General features: G+C 36.4%; 1 protein-coding gene and 1 long non-coding RNA gene across 2 annotated transcripts; one reads left to right on the top strand and one right to left on the bottom strand.

The window, feature by feature from the left end:
• The first annotated feature begins 1,738 nt into the window (after positions 1-1,738).
• On the top strand, positions 1,739-17,072 carry LOC111453297 (regulatory-associated protein of TOR 1-like). Its single transcript, XM_023094348.1, has 23 exons — positions 1,739-2,041; positions 3,499-3,601; positions 4,593-4,675; positions 4,755-4,913; positions 4,986-5,102; positions 5,240-5,382; positions 7,008-7,162; positions 7,237-7,381; positions 7,468-7,546; positions 8,677-8,778; positions 9,499-9,582; positions 9,702-9,812; positions 11,237-11,602; positions 11,699-11,873; positions 12,450-13,073; positions 13,255-13,584; positions 13,684-13,810; positions 14,093-14,217; positions 14,324-14,469; positions 14,602-14,703; positions 15,268-15,353; positions 15,954-16,038; positions 16,132-17,072. Exons 1-23 carry the CDS (start codon positions 1,739-1,741, stop codon positions 16,468-16,470), a joined length of 4,089 nt encoding a protein of 1,362 aa, XP_022950116.1. The 3' UTR covers positions 16,471-17,072.
• Positions 17,073-18,171: 1,099 nt separating this feature from the next.
• On the bottom strand, positions 18,172-18,861 carry LOC111453488. The gene is made up of 2 exons (XR_002712263.1): positions 18,441-18,861; positions 18,172-18,256 (listed from the first exon to the last, which is right to left on the bottom strand). It is a non-coding gene; the product is annotated as an uncharacterized LOC111453488 (long non-coding RNA).
• Positions 18,862-19,947: the final 1,086 nt, after the last annotated feature.

Genomic DNA, 19,947 nt, shown 5'->3' with positions numbered 1-19,947 from the left:
TTATTTCTTGAATCGGAACGTGGGTATTTGACTAGATGCCCCACTATTGACTTTGACTTGCTTTCCATCCCGATCGAGGTGGTTAACTCGTGCTCAAAGAACTACTTGGGATGCTTTATAATTTTTTGGATTTGGGGAGAAAGGTATATCATGATCTGGGTTCGGGGTTTTCGAAGAAATGCAGGATGTTGTTGTAGTGTATATTAGATTAAGGTCGAGTGAATAGGAGAGGGTGAGACTTCGTGTTCTTATCGTAAGAAAAAACGTTAGGAAAAAAAAAAGAGTATTTATAAAATACTTAGGTCGAAAAATGCAATCACATGCAAGATAAAATATGATATTTCTTCTTAATAGGACCTAATACTGTGGTCTCGGACTTTATGTTTTTCATGTTCGAGATGTGTACCACTTTCATACACATGATCTACTAGGCTCGTACTACTTTCACAATTCTTGGGCCTCGTTGGGTATGCACCACTTTTGTACTTAAATAGTATCGTCTTCATATACATTGGCCACACACTAAAATGCATACAAATTGTCCGACCTAGTTTATAACATCCAACCGTTAGTTTACTTACTACTATTCAAAGTAAATTAGATAAAAACGTGTTAGAAGCTATTTGAATTTTGAATGTCAAAATAGCTCACAGAATACACATAAATGTCTATCACTAGTAGAAATTGATCGAAATATGAACTGAACCGACTAGAAATGACCTAACTGGTTGAAGAAGTGGCTTAATCGATCAAAGGAGAAATGAATCGATCGAAAACGGACTAACTCAATATTAAAGGTAAGACCGAACCGTACGAACTAAGCGTGAGTAAGGTCGAGACACACATGAATCGAGAGTAGGAATGATTCAGTTAGATAACAGTTGAGGCACACATGAACAGGCTTTGGCCTAGGGGGTTAGGCTCGAGGGCGTGTGGATGACTAGGGTTCAAATGGTCGATCTTGAGCCATGACACACATAATGGCTGGGATCCAGACGGTTGGTCTTATGTGTGGGCTTAGAGCGACTATTGGGATTTTTAGGGCATGCTTGTTACCACATTTTTTTTTTTAAGATCACAAGTTACTATATATTAAATATTTAAAACATCCTTAAAAGAAATTAATCAAGGAGAAAACATTGAACCTACTTCTATTTTATTCTATTTTATTATATTTCCATATTTAAAATTATTTTTGTGAGGTAAAAAAAAAAAAAAAAAAAAAAAAAAAAAAACAAACTGAGCAGAAAAAGACTCCCTCTTTGTTTCGGTTTCTCTCACTTGAGTTTGACAAAATCGTAATGCAAAAGAGGTGAGTTTTTTATTTCCGTTGGTGCCGCCACTGTTTTATGCGCCTCCATCCTCTTCTCTTCTTCACCGCACCTAGGGTTATCAAAAACCAGAACTACCACAGGCCTCATCTCTGGGTTTCCTAGGGTTTTACGAGCTGGATTCTCTCTCATTTCTCCGCCGAATCCCCACGCGCCGCTGGTTAAGCGGCTTCGTCGATTAGTTTCCGATTCCCGTGTTTTCTCTCTTCTCGCGCGCTCTCTCTCTCTCTCTCGTTCTCTCGCTACTTGGATTTGCAGCCGATCCAGAAAAGGCGTCTTCAGCAACCTTATGGTTTTCGTTATCCGTTTGGGAGGAGGACGGGGTGTGGTCGTAGTACGATTAGGGCAACGTTGATTGATTGGGTGTTTCCAGATTGGTTTTCGTGTTTCGAGGGTTTTGGATTTGGATGGCATTGGGGGATTTGATGGCCTCTCGGATTTCGCAATCTTCGTTGGCCGTGGTCTCCTCTAATCACGTGGATGACTGTACTTCCAACCACGATGACGATGGGGATTTAGTTTCGCTCAGAAGAGATTCCGATGCTGCGAGTAGTAGTTATGGCAATGCTGCCATCAGTACTGCCACAACCATGGTTTACTTGCCGCAGACTATAGTGTTTTGTGAGCTTCGACACGATGCGTTTGAGGCTTGTCTGCCTGCCGGCCCATCTGATAGCGGATTGGTCTCTAAATGGAGACCTAAAGACCGAGTAAGCCATTTATTGTTTCCGTATCATGAAACATTTTTGCTCTTTCCGTTTTCTAAGTCTGTAATGACTGGATGCACGGTCGACCGTTTCCATTTTCTTTATTGGGATGTCACTAGCTTATTATGTTAGAATTCGTGCTCCATTGTTCACTTCTGCTAGCTTTCGTAGATACGATTGTTGCGGTCTATAGAGCTATCTAAATTTCTTACGGAACTCCCTATATATCCTTGCACCCAATTACGTGTCAGGGAAAAGGGGATTTATCTAGGTATAAACGGAATATGAGCTTGATCGAGTTATGCACAGTGGGTAGATAATGCATATGGATACGGTTAGTATAACTAACATGAAATGAAGATTATCATCTCTAATACAACACCAATCCTCATAGAAACATAACTTTTTTCAATTTTTTAATTTTTTTTTGCTGTGAAGTGGGTTTTTTGTTCGAAAATTCCAATATAGTTTTTATTTCATTATTACCACAGAGACTCCAGAATGATCATTTTTCTTTTAAGCGCTAGAGTGTCAACTGAATCCTCTATACCATATTAGTCCAGAATTGAGTCAAATTCTCTTGGAGAACTGAGGTGGAACAGTCCACCACCACCGCCACACACGCACACATACACTTGCCCCACACACATTTTGAGCTTTTGGACAGTGAAGTCTTTGTGAAATGAAGTTTATGCACATGACATGTCCTTACTTCTGCTTCAGGGGTCTGTTAATTCTTATTTTTAACCTTGGTCCAAAACATTAAGCTTTATAACACTGTCTGCAAAGATTTGATTGTTTATTAATAGGATGAAACCAAATTTGGAAGCTCAATATTTAAAAGCTTGATCAAATTAATTTGGAAGGTAACACATTACTTAATTGCCAGGGAGGCAGTGCTGATTCAACAAAGAAGTATAAAAGAAAAGAGAGCGATACTCTGTTTTACATTTTTGGGATAACCTCTTGAAGAACGATACGTGGACATAGTTGAATATGTACTAAATGTTTATTAGTATGGTATGGACGTATAGATGGATCTTTTTGGATGTAATACACAGGAAATATAGATTTTATCTGGATTTATGAACCAGAAGTATCTGACTGCCAACCATGTAGTGGAATTAAATTTTATTGGTGCGTCTTTTTTTCTTGCATCTTTTGATGTATGGAGCAACGTCTTTGAGGTGGCTTTTTTTCTTTCTCCACGCTGATGCTGGACAATGTAGGTTTATAGGCTAGTTTCTTTCTGGTCTTTCTGTTCTAGCAATTTAGTTTGAAACCATTATCAACAATTGTAACATCGAAGCGTTTATCTCTTTAGGAACTTGGAAGTATTGCTCGACTCTTTGCAGTACATGTTTGATAGTTCCTTCATTTTTATTTTCCTTTTTATCCTTTGAAGTACTTGTACAATTATGAAATTATCTAGATATTTTAACTGATACCTTTTTATGCAGATGAAGACGGGATGTGTAGCTCTAGTATTATGTTTAAACATTAGTGTTGATCCACCCGATGTTATTAAGATATCTCCTTGCGCCAGAATGGAGTGCTGGATAGGTGCGTATTTTACATCATTACTGTTTCTCTTTGACTAGTTCTTCTGTTTGAGTTTCCTGTGATTCTCATATTTTACTTCATTTTAATGATAATTTTGTTTAACAAACCAATTACATATATCTTTCCAATTGTTATGCTCAGAAGTTCGGTCAAAGACGTGGATCTTATCAATAAATAAGTCCAATCGGGTTAAAATTTTTTCCAGGCTCCCAAGGATGTTATAAATGTTCATTAATTGTTTTTGTTGCACATTTTTTCTCTGGCATTTATGAGGTTTATCTTGTAGGCATGAAATGTTGAATATAAACACGATGAAGATGCAGAAATATCTTTTTATTGTGACAATAGTATGGTACCAAATATAAATTTGTATTCTTGAAGCTGAATATTGGCGTATATAAACCATACAAACATAGATACATATTTATTTATTTATTCTGTACTTATTGCATTACACCATGTAATTCTGCATCATATCTTCATATAACTGCAAATTCAATTTCTTTTGTCTATTTGATATTTGTTATATTTTGGTTTTCTCTTAAATTTATTTTCACTGAAGTAGTAAATGTTGATAGCAGTTTTGTTTGAAATCTGCACAATCCAATACTAGAGCTTGTGATGGAGATGGTAAATACTTTGGAGTTTAAAACTAACACTGTTTCCTGAAATCAGACCTTCAGTGGGTGGACCTTGCCTTATTATTAGGCATGGCGTCTCCATGTGCGATTGTCTTCCCCAATTTCAACTCAGCTCTTTTATGTCTCATTTTTACTAACGCTCTTAGGTCTGACTTTGCACCATCTTTCTGACTGCTGTTGATGTGTTAGTTCCATATCAATGCATTTGATTACTTAGAAAGTAGAGGATATAAATTGTTTGTGATGGGAATTGGGATTCACATTTCAGTTCTGGTTCCAGTTAAACTTATGCTCTTTATCATCTTTAAAGTTATCTTTTAGGTCTGTTAAAATGTTTTATCTTGTTGCAGATCCATTTTCTATGGCACCCCAAAAAGCACTTGAATCTATTGGAAAAACATTGAGTGTACAGTATGAGAGGTGGCAACCAAGGGTGAAGACCATTGTGCCCAGAACTTTGTATGATTTGTTGTATTTCTGGTCTATATCCTTACTTGATGATGTGTGTGTAGGCTCGCTATAAAGTTCAGCTGGATCCCACTGTAGAAGAGGTAAAAAAGCTCTGTAGTACATGTCGCAAGTATGCAAAAACTGAAAGGGTTCTCTTTCATTATAATGGACATGGTGTTCCAAAGCCAACTGCTAGTGGTGAAATATGGCTTTTCAACAAGGTCTGTAATGAATATTATACTTTTCTGTTAATGCCTGTTATTGTCTTATTCTCACAGTTTTTTGTGGTGCAGAGTTATACCCAGTATATCCCCTTACCTATTAGTGATCTGGACTCGTGGTTGAAGACACCTTCCATTTACGTGTTTGACTGTTCTGCTGCTGGGATGATAGTCAATGCCTTCACTGAGGTACTTACTGTCAACTACGTTTTCATTTTTATTTATTTTGTCGGTACTAAATCAGGAGCACTATTTTCAATTTTTTTTATAAGATGATAAATGATGTTCATACTCTTAATTACATAAGTATCGTTTTTTTTTTATAGCTTCACGATCCCTCTGGATCAACAAGGGATTGCATTTTGCTTGCAGCATGTGAATCGCATGAAACTCTTCCGCAAAGAGCTGAATTTCCTGCCGATGTTTTTACCTCTTGCCTTACAACACCAATCAAGATGGCCTTGAGATGGTGAACTTATTCTCATTCATTTATCTTGACCAATGCACCTTTATATACACAAGTGTCTTTGAATTTTAGCTGTAGACTGGTTTCGTCACTTTGTTTATGAAACTCAGAAAAAGTTCTTTATGACTTAATTGTTGAAGATTAGGTTTAAAATTCACAAATTTGAGAATTATTAGGTTCTGATTCAACTACATGACCTATCTCGACCAGTTGGGTATTCTAGAATTTGATATATTACAATGGAAAATAGCTAAAGATAAAATGTACACAAGAAGTTTGAGTTCAAATTCAAATGTATAACAGTTGAAGGATATTAAGGATTGGATGGTTTTTCATCTATGTTTCTATATTCTATTATGTTCGTGCCACCTGAGTTCTGTGAAAAACCGTTTAGTGGCTGAAGTTCGTCATCTTGAAAGCTCTCACTCATTATCACTTGAGTTTTTTTCGTTATTTGTTCGATAGAGAAATAATGGATATCATGACTCTTTTATTTTATTGGAGAGGCTGAGTTTAGATTGTGGAGAAGGGAGTTTCGTCTTTGGAGTCTTGGCCATTCTAGTGAATTTTATTGTAGCTCTTTTTATCATTTCTTGCTGAACCCTTCTCCATGTAGTGAGCTTTTTTTCTTCTCGTTGGAAGGTGAAAATTCCAAAGAAAGGTTAGGTTTTTACTGGACACGCTATCCAAGGAAGAGTTTTTATTCATGATAGGCTTTTGAGGATGTTGTCCTCCTCGATAGGACCGTTTTGTTGTATCCTTTGTTGGAAAGCGAAGGAAGACATGGATCATATCCGTTGGAGTGGCAAATTTACTCGGAGTTTTTAGAATTACTTTTGTGCTCCGTTTGATGTCCAACTTGCTAGACACAGAGATGACAGAGTGATGATCGAGGAGTTCCTCTGTCACTCTCCTTTTTATGATTAAGGGAGGTTTCTTAGGTAAGTTGGAGCTTGTGCTTTATTATTTGGTCTTTGGGGGGTAAGAAACAATAAAACGTTAGAGCTTTGGAGTCGGGTCCTTGGTGTGTTTGGTCCTCATTAGGTTCTATGTTTCTCTTAAAGCGTTGACAAAAAAAATATTTTTGTTATTATACGTCAGGTCTCATTGTACTTGATTGAAGTCCCTTGCTATAGTGGGACTTCTTCCTTTTTTTTTTGGGCTTATTTTGTTGGATTCCCGTGTGTTATATTCTTTCATTCTTTCTTTATAAAAAAAAAATGTGTTCATTTCTTTTATTCTCATATTGGAGAACTTTAATATTTAGTAATGAACTTGATCTAGACAATCAACTATTTTTTGATTACTATGTAAATATTGAAAATTTCATCTAATACATGTTAAGTTATAAAATTGTTTGAATATCTAGTAGTTTAGAATGTACTATGTTTATCAAAGCCACTTATGAGCTCCTATATTCTGATAATAAATTTTATTTTGGGCTTTAATCGTTTAATTTAATTCTATGGACATGAAATCTATCTTTGATCCATAGTCTCCATCCCTCCCCTGCATAAAAAATTTATTTTCTGTTTTTAATCAAATTTCTATATTTTTGGTTTGTTTATGGAGTATTGGACGTTGACTGTTTTCTGAACATTCTCTTATCATGGGATCTTATCCCTTAGGTTTTGCAAACGTTCATTGCTTCGTGAGTCTCTTGATGATTCACTGATAGATAAAATACCTGGCCGGCAAACTGATCGAAAGACACTTCTTGGGGAATTGAATTGGATTTTCACAGCTGTCACTGATACAATTGCCTGGAATGTTCTTCCACATGGTAGCTTTCAGATTTACTTTACCAATGCTGTCCTTTTTCTTTCTTGTCATTGCTTCTATGTTATTTTGGTGCAGATCTATTTCAAAGGTTGTTCAGACAGGATTTGTTAGTTGCCAGTTTATTTAGAAATTTTTTGCTTGCTGAGCGGATCATGCGGTCTGCAAATTGTTCGCCAATTTCACATCCAATGTTACCTTCAACCCATCAGCATCATATGTGGTAGAGTTTGAGCAACCTTGATAGTTAGGTCTTTCAGTGTTCAATTGGTGTATTGACTCTATTGTGGATGTGCCTGCTTCTTTCAGGGATGCGTGGGACATGGCTGCCGAGATTTGTCTCTCTCAACTTCCAGCATTGGTTGAAGACCCTAACTTGGAGTTTCAGGTTAGTTTTTCTTGACAGGTGTTTTTATTATATTAACGGTTCCTTGTAACACAAAAATGTTGGTCTTAAAGCAAGAAACCTATTTTTATTTACCCCTGAAAGTTACTCGGTAAGAACTAATTTACAGTAAATTACAAACAAGGTCAAGCTTTTCAATGGAACTCACAAAATTCTACCCCAATTTTAGTTAATCATAATGGGAGGGCGTGTAGATGCTAAATTATATACCTATATTGCTACATAGTACAAATTCAAAGGGAAACATAAAATTTTTCTGATTCATACACCTCTCCGATCTTCTTACTTCCTGTGGAAATGATGTTTTTTTGAAAAATTTCTTTCTACATGTTCCATAGTATTGATTTGAGAGCAATCATTCTAATCTCCTTATCCAAAGTATCGTTGATAGCAATCATTCTAAGCTCCTTAGATATTACCTTAAAAGGGTGGCCATATAGCAACTAAAGTAAATTGCCATAAAAAAAGTAACCCATAAGAGTTGAAAATTTCCCATAGCGAGCTTCCAGTTTTCTTCCAAAAGATGGCCCATCCCAACAAATAATGGGAGCAACGAGAAGGATTCAAGGTCAACTTGGGGCATCTATTCTGTGACTTTTATGTTGTAATTAGTTCACGAAGGCGAGCTGGCCGAATGAAAATTTAATATTTTCCAGGTGCACTTTTGCTTCCAAATTTATTTGCTAAGTTCTTTCTGCTAAGCTTCTCCCAACCATTGTTTGGTTTTGGGTGAAGGCTCGAGAGTATCACAACGGATGCAAGTTCCATATCCTCATTCCTCTTAGCCTTTCTTAGTCTGCTATGTTTATCTTCTAGCAGCCTTAATATTAAATAAGTCATTAAACCCATCAACTTAAAAGCTACAACCTCATCGACCAAATGTCCCCTCCACTTACTTTCAATCAAGTTTGGACAATCCAATTCACTGAGCTACATTTTTTGTAGTAGTTGGGAAATGGACCCAAAATAGGTCCTGTGTTTTCAACGCTGAAGGGATATTATTTAAAACTATTCTTACATGTTTTTAATTTTTTTATTCATTTCAAAATTTTATGGTTAAAAAAATATCTGTTAGATATTGAATTAAAAGTTTCTTCTGTGTAATGTTCCAGCCAAGTCCATTTTTCACCGAACAGTTGACAGCTTTTGAGGTATGGCTTGATCATGGATCTGAAAATAAGAAACCTCCAGAACAGCTGCCCATTGTCCTTCAGGTACAAAAAGTCTCTCTTTCTCTTTTGGATACTTATCTTTTATTGATTATGATTGTGGATTTTGCTGTACCTTTTTATTATTTGCATGCTTTCTTTTAGTTTCTGAGCTGCCTTTACTTCTGAATGTTGGCATTTTGTCTGGATAGCTGCTGTACATTGTCCTGTTCTCTATTCCATCACTGTAACGCATCTGTCTTGCTCGACCGCATAGTTGGGAGTGGGTTGATGAACAGTGATACAACCTGTCAATGTGAATGGATACTGTCTTGGAGCTTGTATTTGAACAGTGCCTTAAAGTTTCCTTCTCTTGCTCTCATCTTGTTTGCACTTGTACCGAAAATGTTGTCTCACCGTACTTTTCCATGCTTTATTTTGACTGCCTATGTTGAGTACTTGATTTTAGCACAAGAGAGTGATTGCCAAAGTAATGCTTCATGTTTAAGGATTCATCCATATCTAAATATTTTCCTTCTTATGTTAAGCTTTTTCTGCTGTGCTAATGCTGCCATCAATATTGTGTGGAACCAATGCAAAGTTTTTCCCTGACCAATTTCTTTTTCATTGTTCACTTGTTTTCCTTAATTAGATCCCCTTTTCAATGTATGCAGTAGCTATCGATTTCATCTGTCTCCATTGAGTAACCTCGTCTTCCATAGAGAACATTTTTTCTTTCTTTTTAATTGTGTATAATTAATTACAGCAGAGTGACCTTTGTCATAGGTTTTACTCAGCCAAGGACATCGATTCAGGGCGCTGGTTCTTCTTGGTAGATTCCTTGATATGGGGCCTTGGGCTGTTGATCTGGTAGCCTTACTCGGGACTTTGTCTATCATTACTGCGTCATTTGTGTCTTCTCCTTTTTCTTACTTTCCCTCTCAGGGGCAATTGTTGTTGGTTGCTAATAGGATAAATTCATTCTCTAGGCCTTGTCCGTTGGAATATTCCCATATGTTCTAAAGCTTCTGCAGACAACAACACCCGAGCTGCGACAAATTCTGGTTTTTATATGGACAAAGATTCTGGCCCTAGATAAGGTATATAATATAGTTAAGTCATTCTTTTGCAACTGTGGCTTGAAAGATGGCTGGCTTTTGATGGGCTAACTAGGATCTCTTTATCATTCAAGGTTGTTTCTTTTATTGCTTTGTCTTGGAGCTCCTTACGGAGTTTTGTAATTCTTCTCTTTTTTGGTGGCATACTGCATGCGTATGTGCAATTGTTGTTGTTTTTTCTTGGGAGGTATCTTTGCCACGTGATTTTATATATAATCTTTCTTTACTGATAATATTTTCTTTCTCACTTAAGTAGTTTTCAATTGCATATTTTATTACCGATAATATTTTCATATACCGCATGCATATATGCAATTGTTGTTTTCTTTCTTGGGAGGGTACCCTAATATTATCTTCCCCTTGTGATTTTGTATATAATCTATCTTTACTAATATTGATTTTGTTTCACTTAAATAGTTTCGGAAACATAAGATACAAAAAAAAATTGGCCTATCAATTATGTTTGTATGTACGTATGCATGCATGCATGTATGTCATAATGCATTTCTTGTGCATATCCATGTTTTTCACTTTCCCTTTCCTGTAATGTTGTGATGGGAGTTTTGTTTCGTGTCAATGGTATCTTTACTTTCTTTTTTTATCTTATTAGTTCTCCTGTCTAATGTTTTTGTTTCTGGGTAGAATTACTAATATCTAAATATTCTCTCTTTTTATTTTTTTCTTGTTCTTACTGTAATCACAATGCCAATGTGTCTTGGTTAATGCTGATGTATAGAGTTTCTTTTCTTTTGAAATTGTCTTTAAAGATTCGTTATCAACATCTTAGTATGTAGACCCATTTGATTGCGGTTTTCTTCATAGTCAAACCCACCCAACCATATCCTCCCTTGTAAAACTTTCGAAGCTACTCATAAATATGTCAGAAGTCCAACACTTGCCTAATTTTCATCATCATAGTTGTTGACAAATACCAAACAGTTAAGCATATAGATTGGAGTAATAGGAGTTTCAAAACATTTATGACTAAAGTTATTTATAGAATAGTCATTATGGTTTCAAAGATCACAATCAACAGGGGTACTTTTGAAACAACAACATACGACATGGCTCTTTTGAAAATCAACTCTTTTTAGAGGGCATATATGGTAGTTCTTGATATAAGTATACGTTGTTCAGGTTGTTGATTTTTAGTTTCTTAATACTCTTAGCCTTGATCTTTCTTTGAAGCTTATGTAAGTATTGCTTTTCTGACTATCTCTGTTATTTAGTGAGAAGTTGGTCTATTGGTGACTTTTAGCTGTTACTTCATTCAGAAAGTTCTTTCATGCTGTTTTCTCCCCTCAAATCTCTCTTTCTAGATGTTCTTTTTTTTAATTGTTCTCCACCTTTCTTGTGGGCAAATGTTTTACCTTTGTGTGGTAACTATGACTCTTCTGGAATGGCAGTCTTGCCAGGTTGATTTAGTAAAGGATGGTGGCCATACGTATTTCATCCGCTTTCTTGATAGCTTGGAAGCTTACCCAGAACAGCGTGCAATGGCTGCTTTTGTTTTAGCTGTAATTGTTGATGGACACAGGCGAGGCCAGGAAGCATGCATCGAAGCTAATTTAGAAGCTAATTTAATCCATGTCTGTTTGAAGCATCTCCGGAGTTCAACACCAAATGATGGACAAATTGAGCCGCTATTTCTTCAATGGCTTTGTCTTTGTCTTGGAAAACTGTGGGAAGACTATATAGATGCTCAAATCATAGGATTACAGGCTGATGCCCCTGCTGTCTTTAATTCTTTATTAACCGAGCCCCAACCAGAGGTTCATAATTTACCTTCTTCACTCTGCATAATCTTGGATGTGTAATATGTACACTTCGGCTTTAAGTGTATATCTCAATGTAGATTTCCGTTTCAGGTTAGGGCTTCAGCAGTTTTTGCACTTGGTACTCTACTTGATGTAGGGAGTGACTCGTCTAGAGATGGTGTTGTTGATGATGATGAAAAGTCTAGGGCTGAAACCAGTATTGTTGGAAGTCTCTTGAGTGTTGTTTCAGATGGAAGCCCACTTGTTAGGGCTGAGGTTGCTGTTGGTATGAGTTAATTCCCCTTATTTTCTGCGTATACTTTGCTGCCTCTGGGTGGTTAATTGGAATTCTATTGCTAGTGCTGTTCGCATGAGAATTAGGTTGAAAATTTTGGAAGACACTGATTTTTTTCCCTTCTGTTTTGTAAATGTATCTTGATTGAATTTTATTTCTTTTTTAAAATTAAGAGAATTGGGTTGAACCAATTGTAGCAATCAGCCACTACCCGTTATAGATTTTTGTACCTTTGTAGTTTGCACTTGTTGAATGATTGGTGTGTGTATATATATATATCCTTCTTTTTCTTTTGGTGCGAGTCAGATACGATTTGTATAGCTTATTTATGATATAGATTATAATACAAACTGACTTTGATGCTTACATCTTTACTGTATGTATTTAGTGGGCATATATTGTATGCTCTAACCTATGGGTTTCTGGTTTGAACTTTAATTGAGAATGTATACTGTCTTAGAGTACACACACTGCAACGTCCAAATTGTGGGATTAAGGCTGCGTCTCTTTGTTTTATTCCTTCACCATAGGTTTTCTTTCTCCTGATTAAATGTTATGTTTTTATAGCGCTTGCTCGCTTTGCTTTTGGCCACAACAAGCACCTTAAGTCCATTGCTGCAGCATATTGGAAGCCCCATTGTAATTCTTTATTAAGTTCTCTACCCTCTTTGGCTCATATAAGAAGTTCGGGCACTGCCTATACCAATTCAAATCAGCACATGCCTCATGCAAGCATTGTTTCCTCTCAAATTGGTCCATTGTTGAGATTTGGAAATGAGAACTCCACTTTAGTTAGAGAAGGAAGGGTTTCCACCAGTAGTCCTCTTGCTAACACCGGAATGATGCATGGATCACCACTTTCAGATGATTCATCACAGCATTCAGATTCGGGAGTTTTACATGAAGATACAGTTAGCAATGGAGCCGTTCATCATTCGAGGCCCAAACCTCTAAATAATGCATTGTATTCACAATGTGTTTTGACTATGTGTACTTTAGCCAATGACCCATCTCCTCGCATTGCGAGCCTTGGTAGGCGGGTGTTGTCTATTATTGGTATTGAACAAGTGGTAACAAAACCTGTAAAGCCCAGTAGTAGCAGTATCAAACCTACTGATGGGACAGCAGCATCTCAGCCTCCTAGTTTTGCTGGACTAGCTCGTTCATCTTCATGGTTTGATATGAATGGAGGTATGTTTATTATTTTTGGCTGTGCATTATTACCATTGCAGTGCAATTTTCAGAAACTCTGTCATCAGTGCTTTGATTACTTTGAATGTTCATTATTTCTCCTGTGTTGCTGCTCTCTCTCTACTGAACTTAGTGCATGGTGCTTATATCGTAACTTTGTCTCCATTTTCTTCTATGTCAGGTCATTTGCCTTTAACTTTCCGAACTCCTCCAGTCAGCCCTCCCAGACCAAGTTACTTGACAGGCATGCGAAGAGTTTGCTCGTTAGAGTTCCGGCCTCAGCTAATGAATTCTCCTGATTCTGGGTTAGCAGATCCATTATGGGGCTCAGGCGGAACTTCAGGAACATCTGAACGCAGTTTTCTTCCACAATCAACAATCTATAACTGGAGCTGTGGGCATTTCTCAAAGCCTCTTCTCACTCCTGCTGATGATGGAGAAGAAATATTTACTAGAAGAGAGGAGAGGGAGAAATTTGTCCTCGAACGCATTGCCAAATGCCAACATTCTCGTAAACCTCTTCAATTTTATTTTTATTCATGATATTTAGTCTTCTCATCATTGAATTTGATAGATCTCTATTTTGTCTTCGCTATTCTTTTTTCATCAGCTGTTAGTAAGCTGAACGATAATCCAATTGCTAGCTGGGATACAAAGTTTGAAATGGGTACAAAAACATTATTGCTGCAACCATTCTCTCCCATCGTTGTTGCTGCTGATGAGAATGAACGAATTAGGTATGGGTGCTTTCTTGTATTTATTTCTTGCTGTATATTTCCAGTAGATTGTGTTGCGACTCATGGGAAATTTCCAAGTCTGTTGTCGTAAAACCTTTAGTGCCTAGCTCTAGCATCCGTCTGTTGTTACAATTATGTTTTTGGAGACTATTGTTGATTTGGAAGTTAGTTTTAGGTCACACTACTGTGCACATATTGAAACAAGTATGGTTCATTTGTTGTTCAAAGCTAACCTTGTTCCATTGGTTATTACCCTGTAACTTTCTTGGCTCGTCTCTCCAGGGTCTGGAATTATGAAGAGCCTGCTCTTCTCAACAGTTTTGATAACCATGATTTTCCTGACAAAGGAATTTCGAAACTCTGTCTTGTGAATGAGCTTGATGACAGCTTGCTTTTGGCTGCTTCATGTAAGCTTTCTTCTTACTGCATTTTTTTTTAATTAATTTTTGTGGTGGCTGTGTTCATTTAACACTCATTAGTGTGCCTTACTTCAATTTTTCCCTTATCCTTTAGGTGATGGAAGTATTCGTATTTGGAAAGATTACACTGTGAAGGGCAAACAGAAGCTTGTAACTGCATTCTCTGCAATCCAGGGGCACAAACCTGGTGTTCGTAGTATAAATGCTGTTGTGGACTGGCAACAACAGTCTGGATATCTGGTATGTATTTAGTCTGGTTATATCCTCCCCATCTTCCCTGAAAACTCAGAGAAGCGAGAAGAGAAGAAAATATTTATTGTTTCTTGCTTGTATAATACTGAAGGTCTTTGTCTTTTGTTACGTGATTTGCAGTATGCTTCTGGTGAGGTATCGTCTATTATGCTTTGGGACCTAGATAAGGAGCAGCTTGTTAAATCTATTCCATCATCATCAGATTGCAGCATCTCAGCATTGGTGAGTTTCACCTCTTCCCAATAATATAGGAAGTAGCAGGTTACTCCTATTTTGAGTCAGCTGCTTATAAACATAGTTTATCATCCTATTTCTTCTGCACCACTTTGTGATTGATTGGGCCAACTTGAGTATAACTCAACAAGTTAAACCAATATCATCGATCAAGAGGTTTGAAGCCCCAATCCCATATGTTTTAGAAATAGATTGGGAATTCTTTTGAGAGTTGTTGCCAGTCTCAAAAGAATTCCCAATTGTATGGATTTTTTGCGTTTATTCTAGTATCCTAATAATGTTATCAGAGGCAAGTTGAGGTGCCCATCTGAAAAATGATTGGAGCAAGTGTTAGATATTGTTGCCTTTACCTTATTAATGGGAACACAGAACATTTAAAAAAGATAAATTCAGTTTTTTTCTGGGTGATTTTCTTCGCCTCTTGATATATTTTGCTTTAGGTTTTGAGATTGTTAGTTCTAGTTTTGAATTCTTAGTCCCATGAACTAACAATTGGTAGAATGAGATGGCCTATATATATATATATATTTAAAGAACTCTTTGTCTTTGCAGTCTGCTTCTCAAGTTCATGGGGGTCAGCTTGCAGCTGGTTTCTTAGATGGTTCTGTTAAGCTTTATGATGTTCGCACTTCTGAAACGTAAGCATATGCATATTTTCTCTTGATGCCTTTGTTTGAATAAAGCAATGTTGGTTAAGCTTCTCATGATCTGCTTGCAGACTAATTTCCTCCAACAATACATGAAACATTAATTAGTGTTGTGCTTTAGGGGTCAAATAAAGAACTCAGTGGGCTTTGTGATTTTCTACCATTCACTGAGCATCGGGAATACAAATTATAAGAAACCTCATGAAACAAATAGATGTTCGAAACAAATTGAATGATTCGTTATTCTAAATGTAGTGAACCTAATTTTCCGTATCGTTTATGTTTATGATGTTTAACTGAATATGCTGTGAAGTTGTCACAATAAGATCTGTACTTGTGAAATCGTTACATAGAACCCCGAACCCAGCGTTGTGTATTGTATTATTTTGTAAGTCCAAGGGAGCACCCTTTCTGTAAGCTGCCTTCATTTTCTCTCGTATCTCTTTATTGTTTCATCGTGAAGTTTTTCCGTCAGAAGCCCAAGAAATATACTTAGAATGTTTCTGAAATTTTTATTTTCTCGTTTTATATTTAATGCATATTTGCCTTTGTTCATGCCTTCTACAACCTTTTTTTTTTCTCGATTCGTAGGCCTGTCTGCACAATGCGCCCACATGTTCAAAAAGTAGAAAAAGTTGTCGGGATTGGCTTTCAACCTGGGCTTGATTCGTCAAAGGTGATAAATTTTCTTGGCTGTTGCTACTACAATATCAGTATCCTATCGATGAAGTGTATTTGTTAATGCTTCTTACCATGTACTCTACTCCAGATTGTCAGTGCGTCTCAGGCTGGTGATATTCAGTTTCTGGATATCAGAAATCTCAGAGATAGATATCTAACCATCGATGCCCACAGAGGTTCACTTACAGCATTAGCCGTTCATAGACATGCTCCTATCTTAGCTAGTGGCTCAGCTAAACAGCTAATTAAGGTTTTCAGCCTAGATGGCGATCAACTGGGCACCATTAGATACCACCCTACCTTCATGCCCCAGAAGATTGGCTCTGTAAGCTGCCTCACCTTTCACCCATACGAGGGGCTGCTTGCTGCCGGAGCTGTAGATGCTTGTGTATCTATTTATGCAGATGACAACTCTCGAGGAAGATGAGATTGATTTCCCTGAGTTCCTGGTTGGACATCAAAGTTGCGTGTGCGCATCGATTTTATAACGAGTTTGTCTGTGCAGAGCTCATATTGATTGTTATCGCCAAGTGCGATTCGATGATATGCTGAGCTGCCCTATTCTTTGCATCGAAACCTCCCTTCGTCATCAACAGTGTAAGCTATAAATTTATTGGCCTCTGGTGTACAGGTTCACAGCTGATCAGGAAGACAAAAAAAAATCCGTCATATTTATTGGGGCTTTGGCAAATAAATCTGTTGTATAGTTTAGGTGGCTGTAAATATTTCCATTGTTCATCCTCTCTTCTTGTGTGTTCATCGTTCAATTTGTAAAAGGCTATCAACATTTTTTTTTTTTTTTTTTTTTTTTTTTTTTAACTCACGTTCGTCATCTAAGCCAGTGTATATGGGCGTGTTGGTTGTCCTGAAATTCTGGAGATTCGATGCGCCCATATCCTATCAGTGTTGAATTTTATTGGTTTTACTTTTCCCCCCGCATTAACCATTATGTAACTTGTAATTATGTCGCATAGCTTGACCTGATTTTCTTGTTCATTTTGTGAATATATAATGCTTGATTTTATGTCATTTTCCCTGTGAGTTTCATCAACAAATTCAATGCTTGTGTATTGAAAATACCAATTCAAGGTGTGAGGGCCATCCATTTCATTACGAATAAGCAAGAATATTTCTGATTGGAGAATTGGTCAAGCCATGGTCAATGTCATTTCAAAGTTCAAGCTTGATGACTTAAGATCTATAAGCTTGAGCTTTTTTCTTTTTTTTCTTCACATTCTTTCAAATATCTCTTGATGAGTTTTCGACTTCTTTGGAGAAAAAAACAAGTCTTTGCAGTGGCTTGTATCACTTTTATACGAGACATGAATTTAGATGATCTATTGAAGACAATGTTTATGGGAAGTTATTGGCTTGGATCCAATTGGCATGACACAATTTGAAAAAGTATGTTGATTGCATTTGGTCGCTTTAAACTCGTAGGTGTTTTTTCACATCATGAGGTAAATAAGGTCGACTCTATGATAAATACATTCAATCGTTCAGAAGTGGAGGTATATTTCATATTCACAAGAGATACGAAAGATTAATACGATTTGATGAGTATATTTCACATTCACAAGAGGTATTTAAGATCAGCTAATTAGGTAAAAACATGTTTATTCATCGTAATATCGTTCCTAGTTAGTACAACAAACTATGTCAAATATGTGTCTCTATTTCTACAATTGCATAGCATTGCATAGCTTAAACTTTCTAGATAGAATATGAACAAGCAAAGTTTAAGATTGGGACAACATTATTCCTATTAACGCTGATGTTGGGACAACGCTGTTCCTATTAACTCCGTTAAAAAACCTCAATCTTCACTTATAAATCATTGAAATGATCCTTTTCAAGTGAGTACCCTGGGTAGATCCACATTCTTGTGGTTGATTTTTCCTTTTTCTTTCTCCCCTCAACTTGGCTCAGCTACCACTTCAATTCAAAGACAAAGAAACTTCACAAATTGATAGATAAATAGAATTCGACTTTTTGTCATTTCGAGTCAAGAAGATGTAAAAGCGCCTCTCTCGAACCGTACAAATTCATTTTGATTAGCAAGTTCCCAAAGGAGAGTTGAGCTTCGATATCCTTAAAAAAAAAAAAAAAAAAAAAAACAAAACAGGACAAGGAAACTAGAATCGACATAAAGATGATGTTGGAACTTCAATTTCAGCTGCCTTTTTGAACCCACATTGCACATTTGTAGCTCTCTACAAAACAAAACCATCAAACCATAGCATAAATTCGCCCAATTGTCAAAAATAGTGTCTCAAATATGGCTTATATTTACAATCTATACATGAGTATGCTTAAAAACCGAAAGGGTTCCTGTTGTTTACCTAGTACTTTCAGAGATTCAATGATTAAAACAAAAAAAAAGAAGGGAAAGGTGACCTGAACAATGAAGAAGCAGAAGCAGCAGAGGGTTGATTAATTAAGGCGCAGTGGTCACGATGGCGAAGAGGGGCACATGAAGAACTAACTCAAAAACCCCAACAGATCTGAATTGAACTGAATTGAGTTAGCACAGCACGTGCCCTGCTTCTCCATCTTGCTCTTCATGCACCTTCTCTCTCTCTCTCTCTCTCTCTCTCTCTCTCTCTCACACACACACATTTCATCTCTTCTTTCCTTCCTCCTTTATAACAAAATTGGGTGTCTCTACTTTCGCTTTATACTAACAAGACTCCGTGCGTTTATTTCTAACCTTAAATTATCCGACCTACCCATTACAATTTTTATGAGATCCCACGTCGATTTGAGAGAGAAACTACAATTAGCGAGGACGTTGGGCCTTGAAGGAGTTAGATTGTGAGATCTCATGTCGGTTAGAGAGATGTACGAAGTATTGATACGTTTTAAAAATATTGAAAAAAAGCCCGAAAGGAAAAACCGAGAGAGGACAATATCTACTACTAGTGAGTTTTGGCTGTTATAATTTTGAATGGAAATTAGGACTTGGAACAAGTGTGACTATGACTTAGAACAGTGGTCTTATAACAGCCCAAACCCAAGTCCACCGCTAGCCGATATTGTATGCTTTAGCTCGTTACATATTGTTGTCAGCCTCACGGTCTTAAAACGCGTCTACTAGGAAGAGATTTTCATACCCTTATAAGGAATGTTTCGTTCCCCCTCTCCAACGTTCATATCCTAGTTTTGATTTTCACACCCTTATAAGAAATGTGTTATTAAACCTAAATTTTGTCATTTTTTTCCGTAAGTTTTTTCAAAAAAATCATTAAAGTAAAAAAAAACCCATTAAAATTTTGGATGAAAATTAAGATTTAAAATCAGTGTGACGATCACTTGCAACAATAATTTATATCCTAATTTTTGTTCAAGGTTACCATCACACTGTTCTACGTCTCGAGTCTTACTTTAAAAGTAGTTTTGAAACATTTATCAAGAGTCTGTAGATAAAATTTCGTGGGACACCCTAAAAATTAAAGGCGGGTTGGGACCTCAAATGTAACACCTGTCTAACTACCTTATCACACACTTGAATTAATTTATAGCACCATTATTATTTATATATTTATGTACAATTTACTCCAATAATTTTCCCACCTTAATAATCTAATATATATATTTTTAATTTAGGGGCTACAATAAATATTTACAAATTTAATATTTTATTGTTTTATATACTAAAATATATGGAAAAATTATTATAATATTATTATTATATATGATGGGTTATTTTCAAAGGTTAGATGGGGTTTTGCTAACATTACCCATGTTTTATGGGCTGTTTCACACCACAAAACATGCACCTGTTTATGTCTTAATCCTATGAAATGTTGCTGTCTCAAATCTTGTGTACCTCGATTCTATTTTCTTTACATTAAAAATAAATATCATATAACCTTCTTTTTTTTTTTTTTTTTTTTTTTTTTTT

The sequence above is a fragment of the Cucurbita moschata genome, unplaced genomic scaffold (genome assembly GCF_002738365.1).
Source record: "Cucurbita moschata cultivar Rifu unplaced genomic scaffold, Cmos_1.0 Cmo_Scf00015, whole genome shotgun sequence".
In the NCBI taxonomy this organism is placed as follows: Eukaryota; Viridiplantae; Streptophyta; class Magnoliopsida; order Cucurbitales; family Cucurbitaceae; genus Cucurbita; species Cucurbita moschata.
The sequence above is the reverse complement of the archived record's forward strand: the minus strand, read 5'-3'. Positions and strand labels throughout refer to the sequence as shown.

Excerpts from the sequence above, each read along its gene's own strand:
- LOC111453297 (XM_023094348.1), top strand. The coding sequence starts at position 1,739 with ATGGCATTGGGGGATTTGATGGCCTCTCGGATTTCGCAATCTTCGTTG. Across the intron at positions 5,383-7,007 it reads ATCAAGATGGCCTTGAGATG|GTTTTGCAAACGTTCATTGC; the intron begins GTGAACTTATTC and ends CTTATCCCTTAG. Across the intron at positions 13,074-13,254 it reads ATGGTTTGATATGAATGGAG|GTCATTTGCCTTTAACTTTC; the intron begins GTATGTTTATTA and ends CTTCTATGTCAG.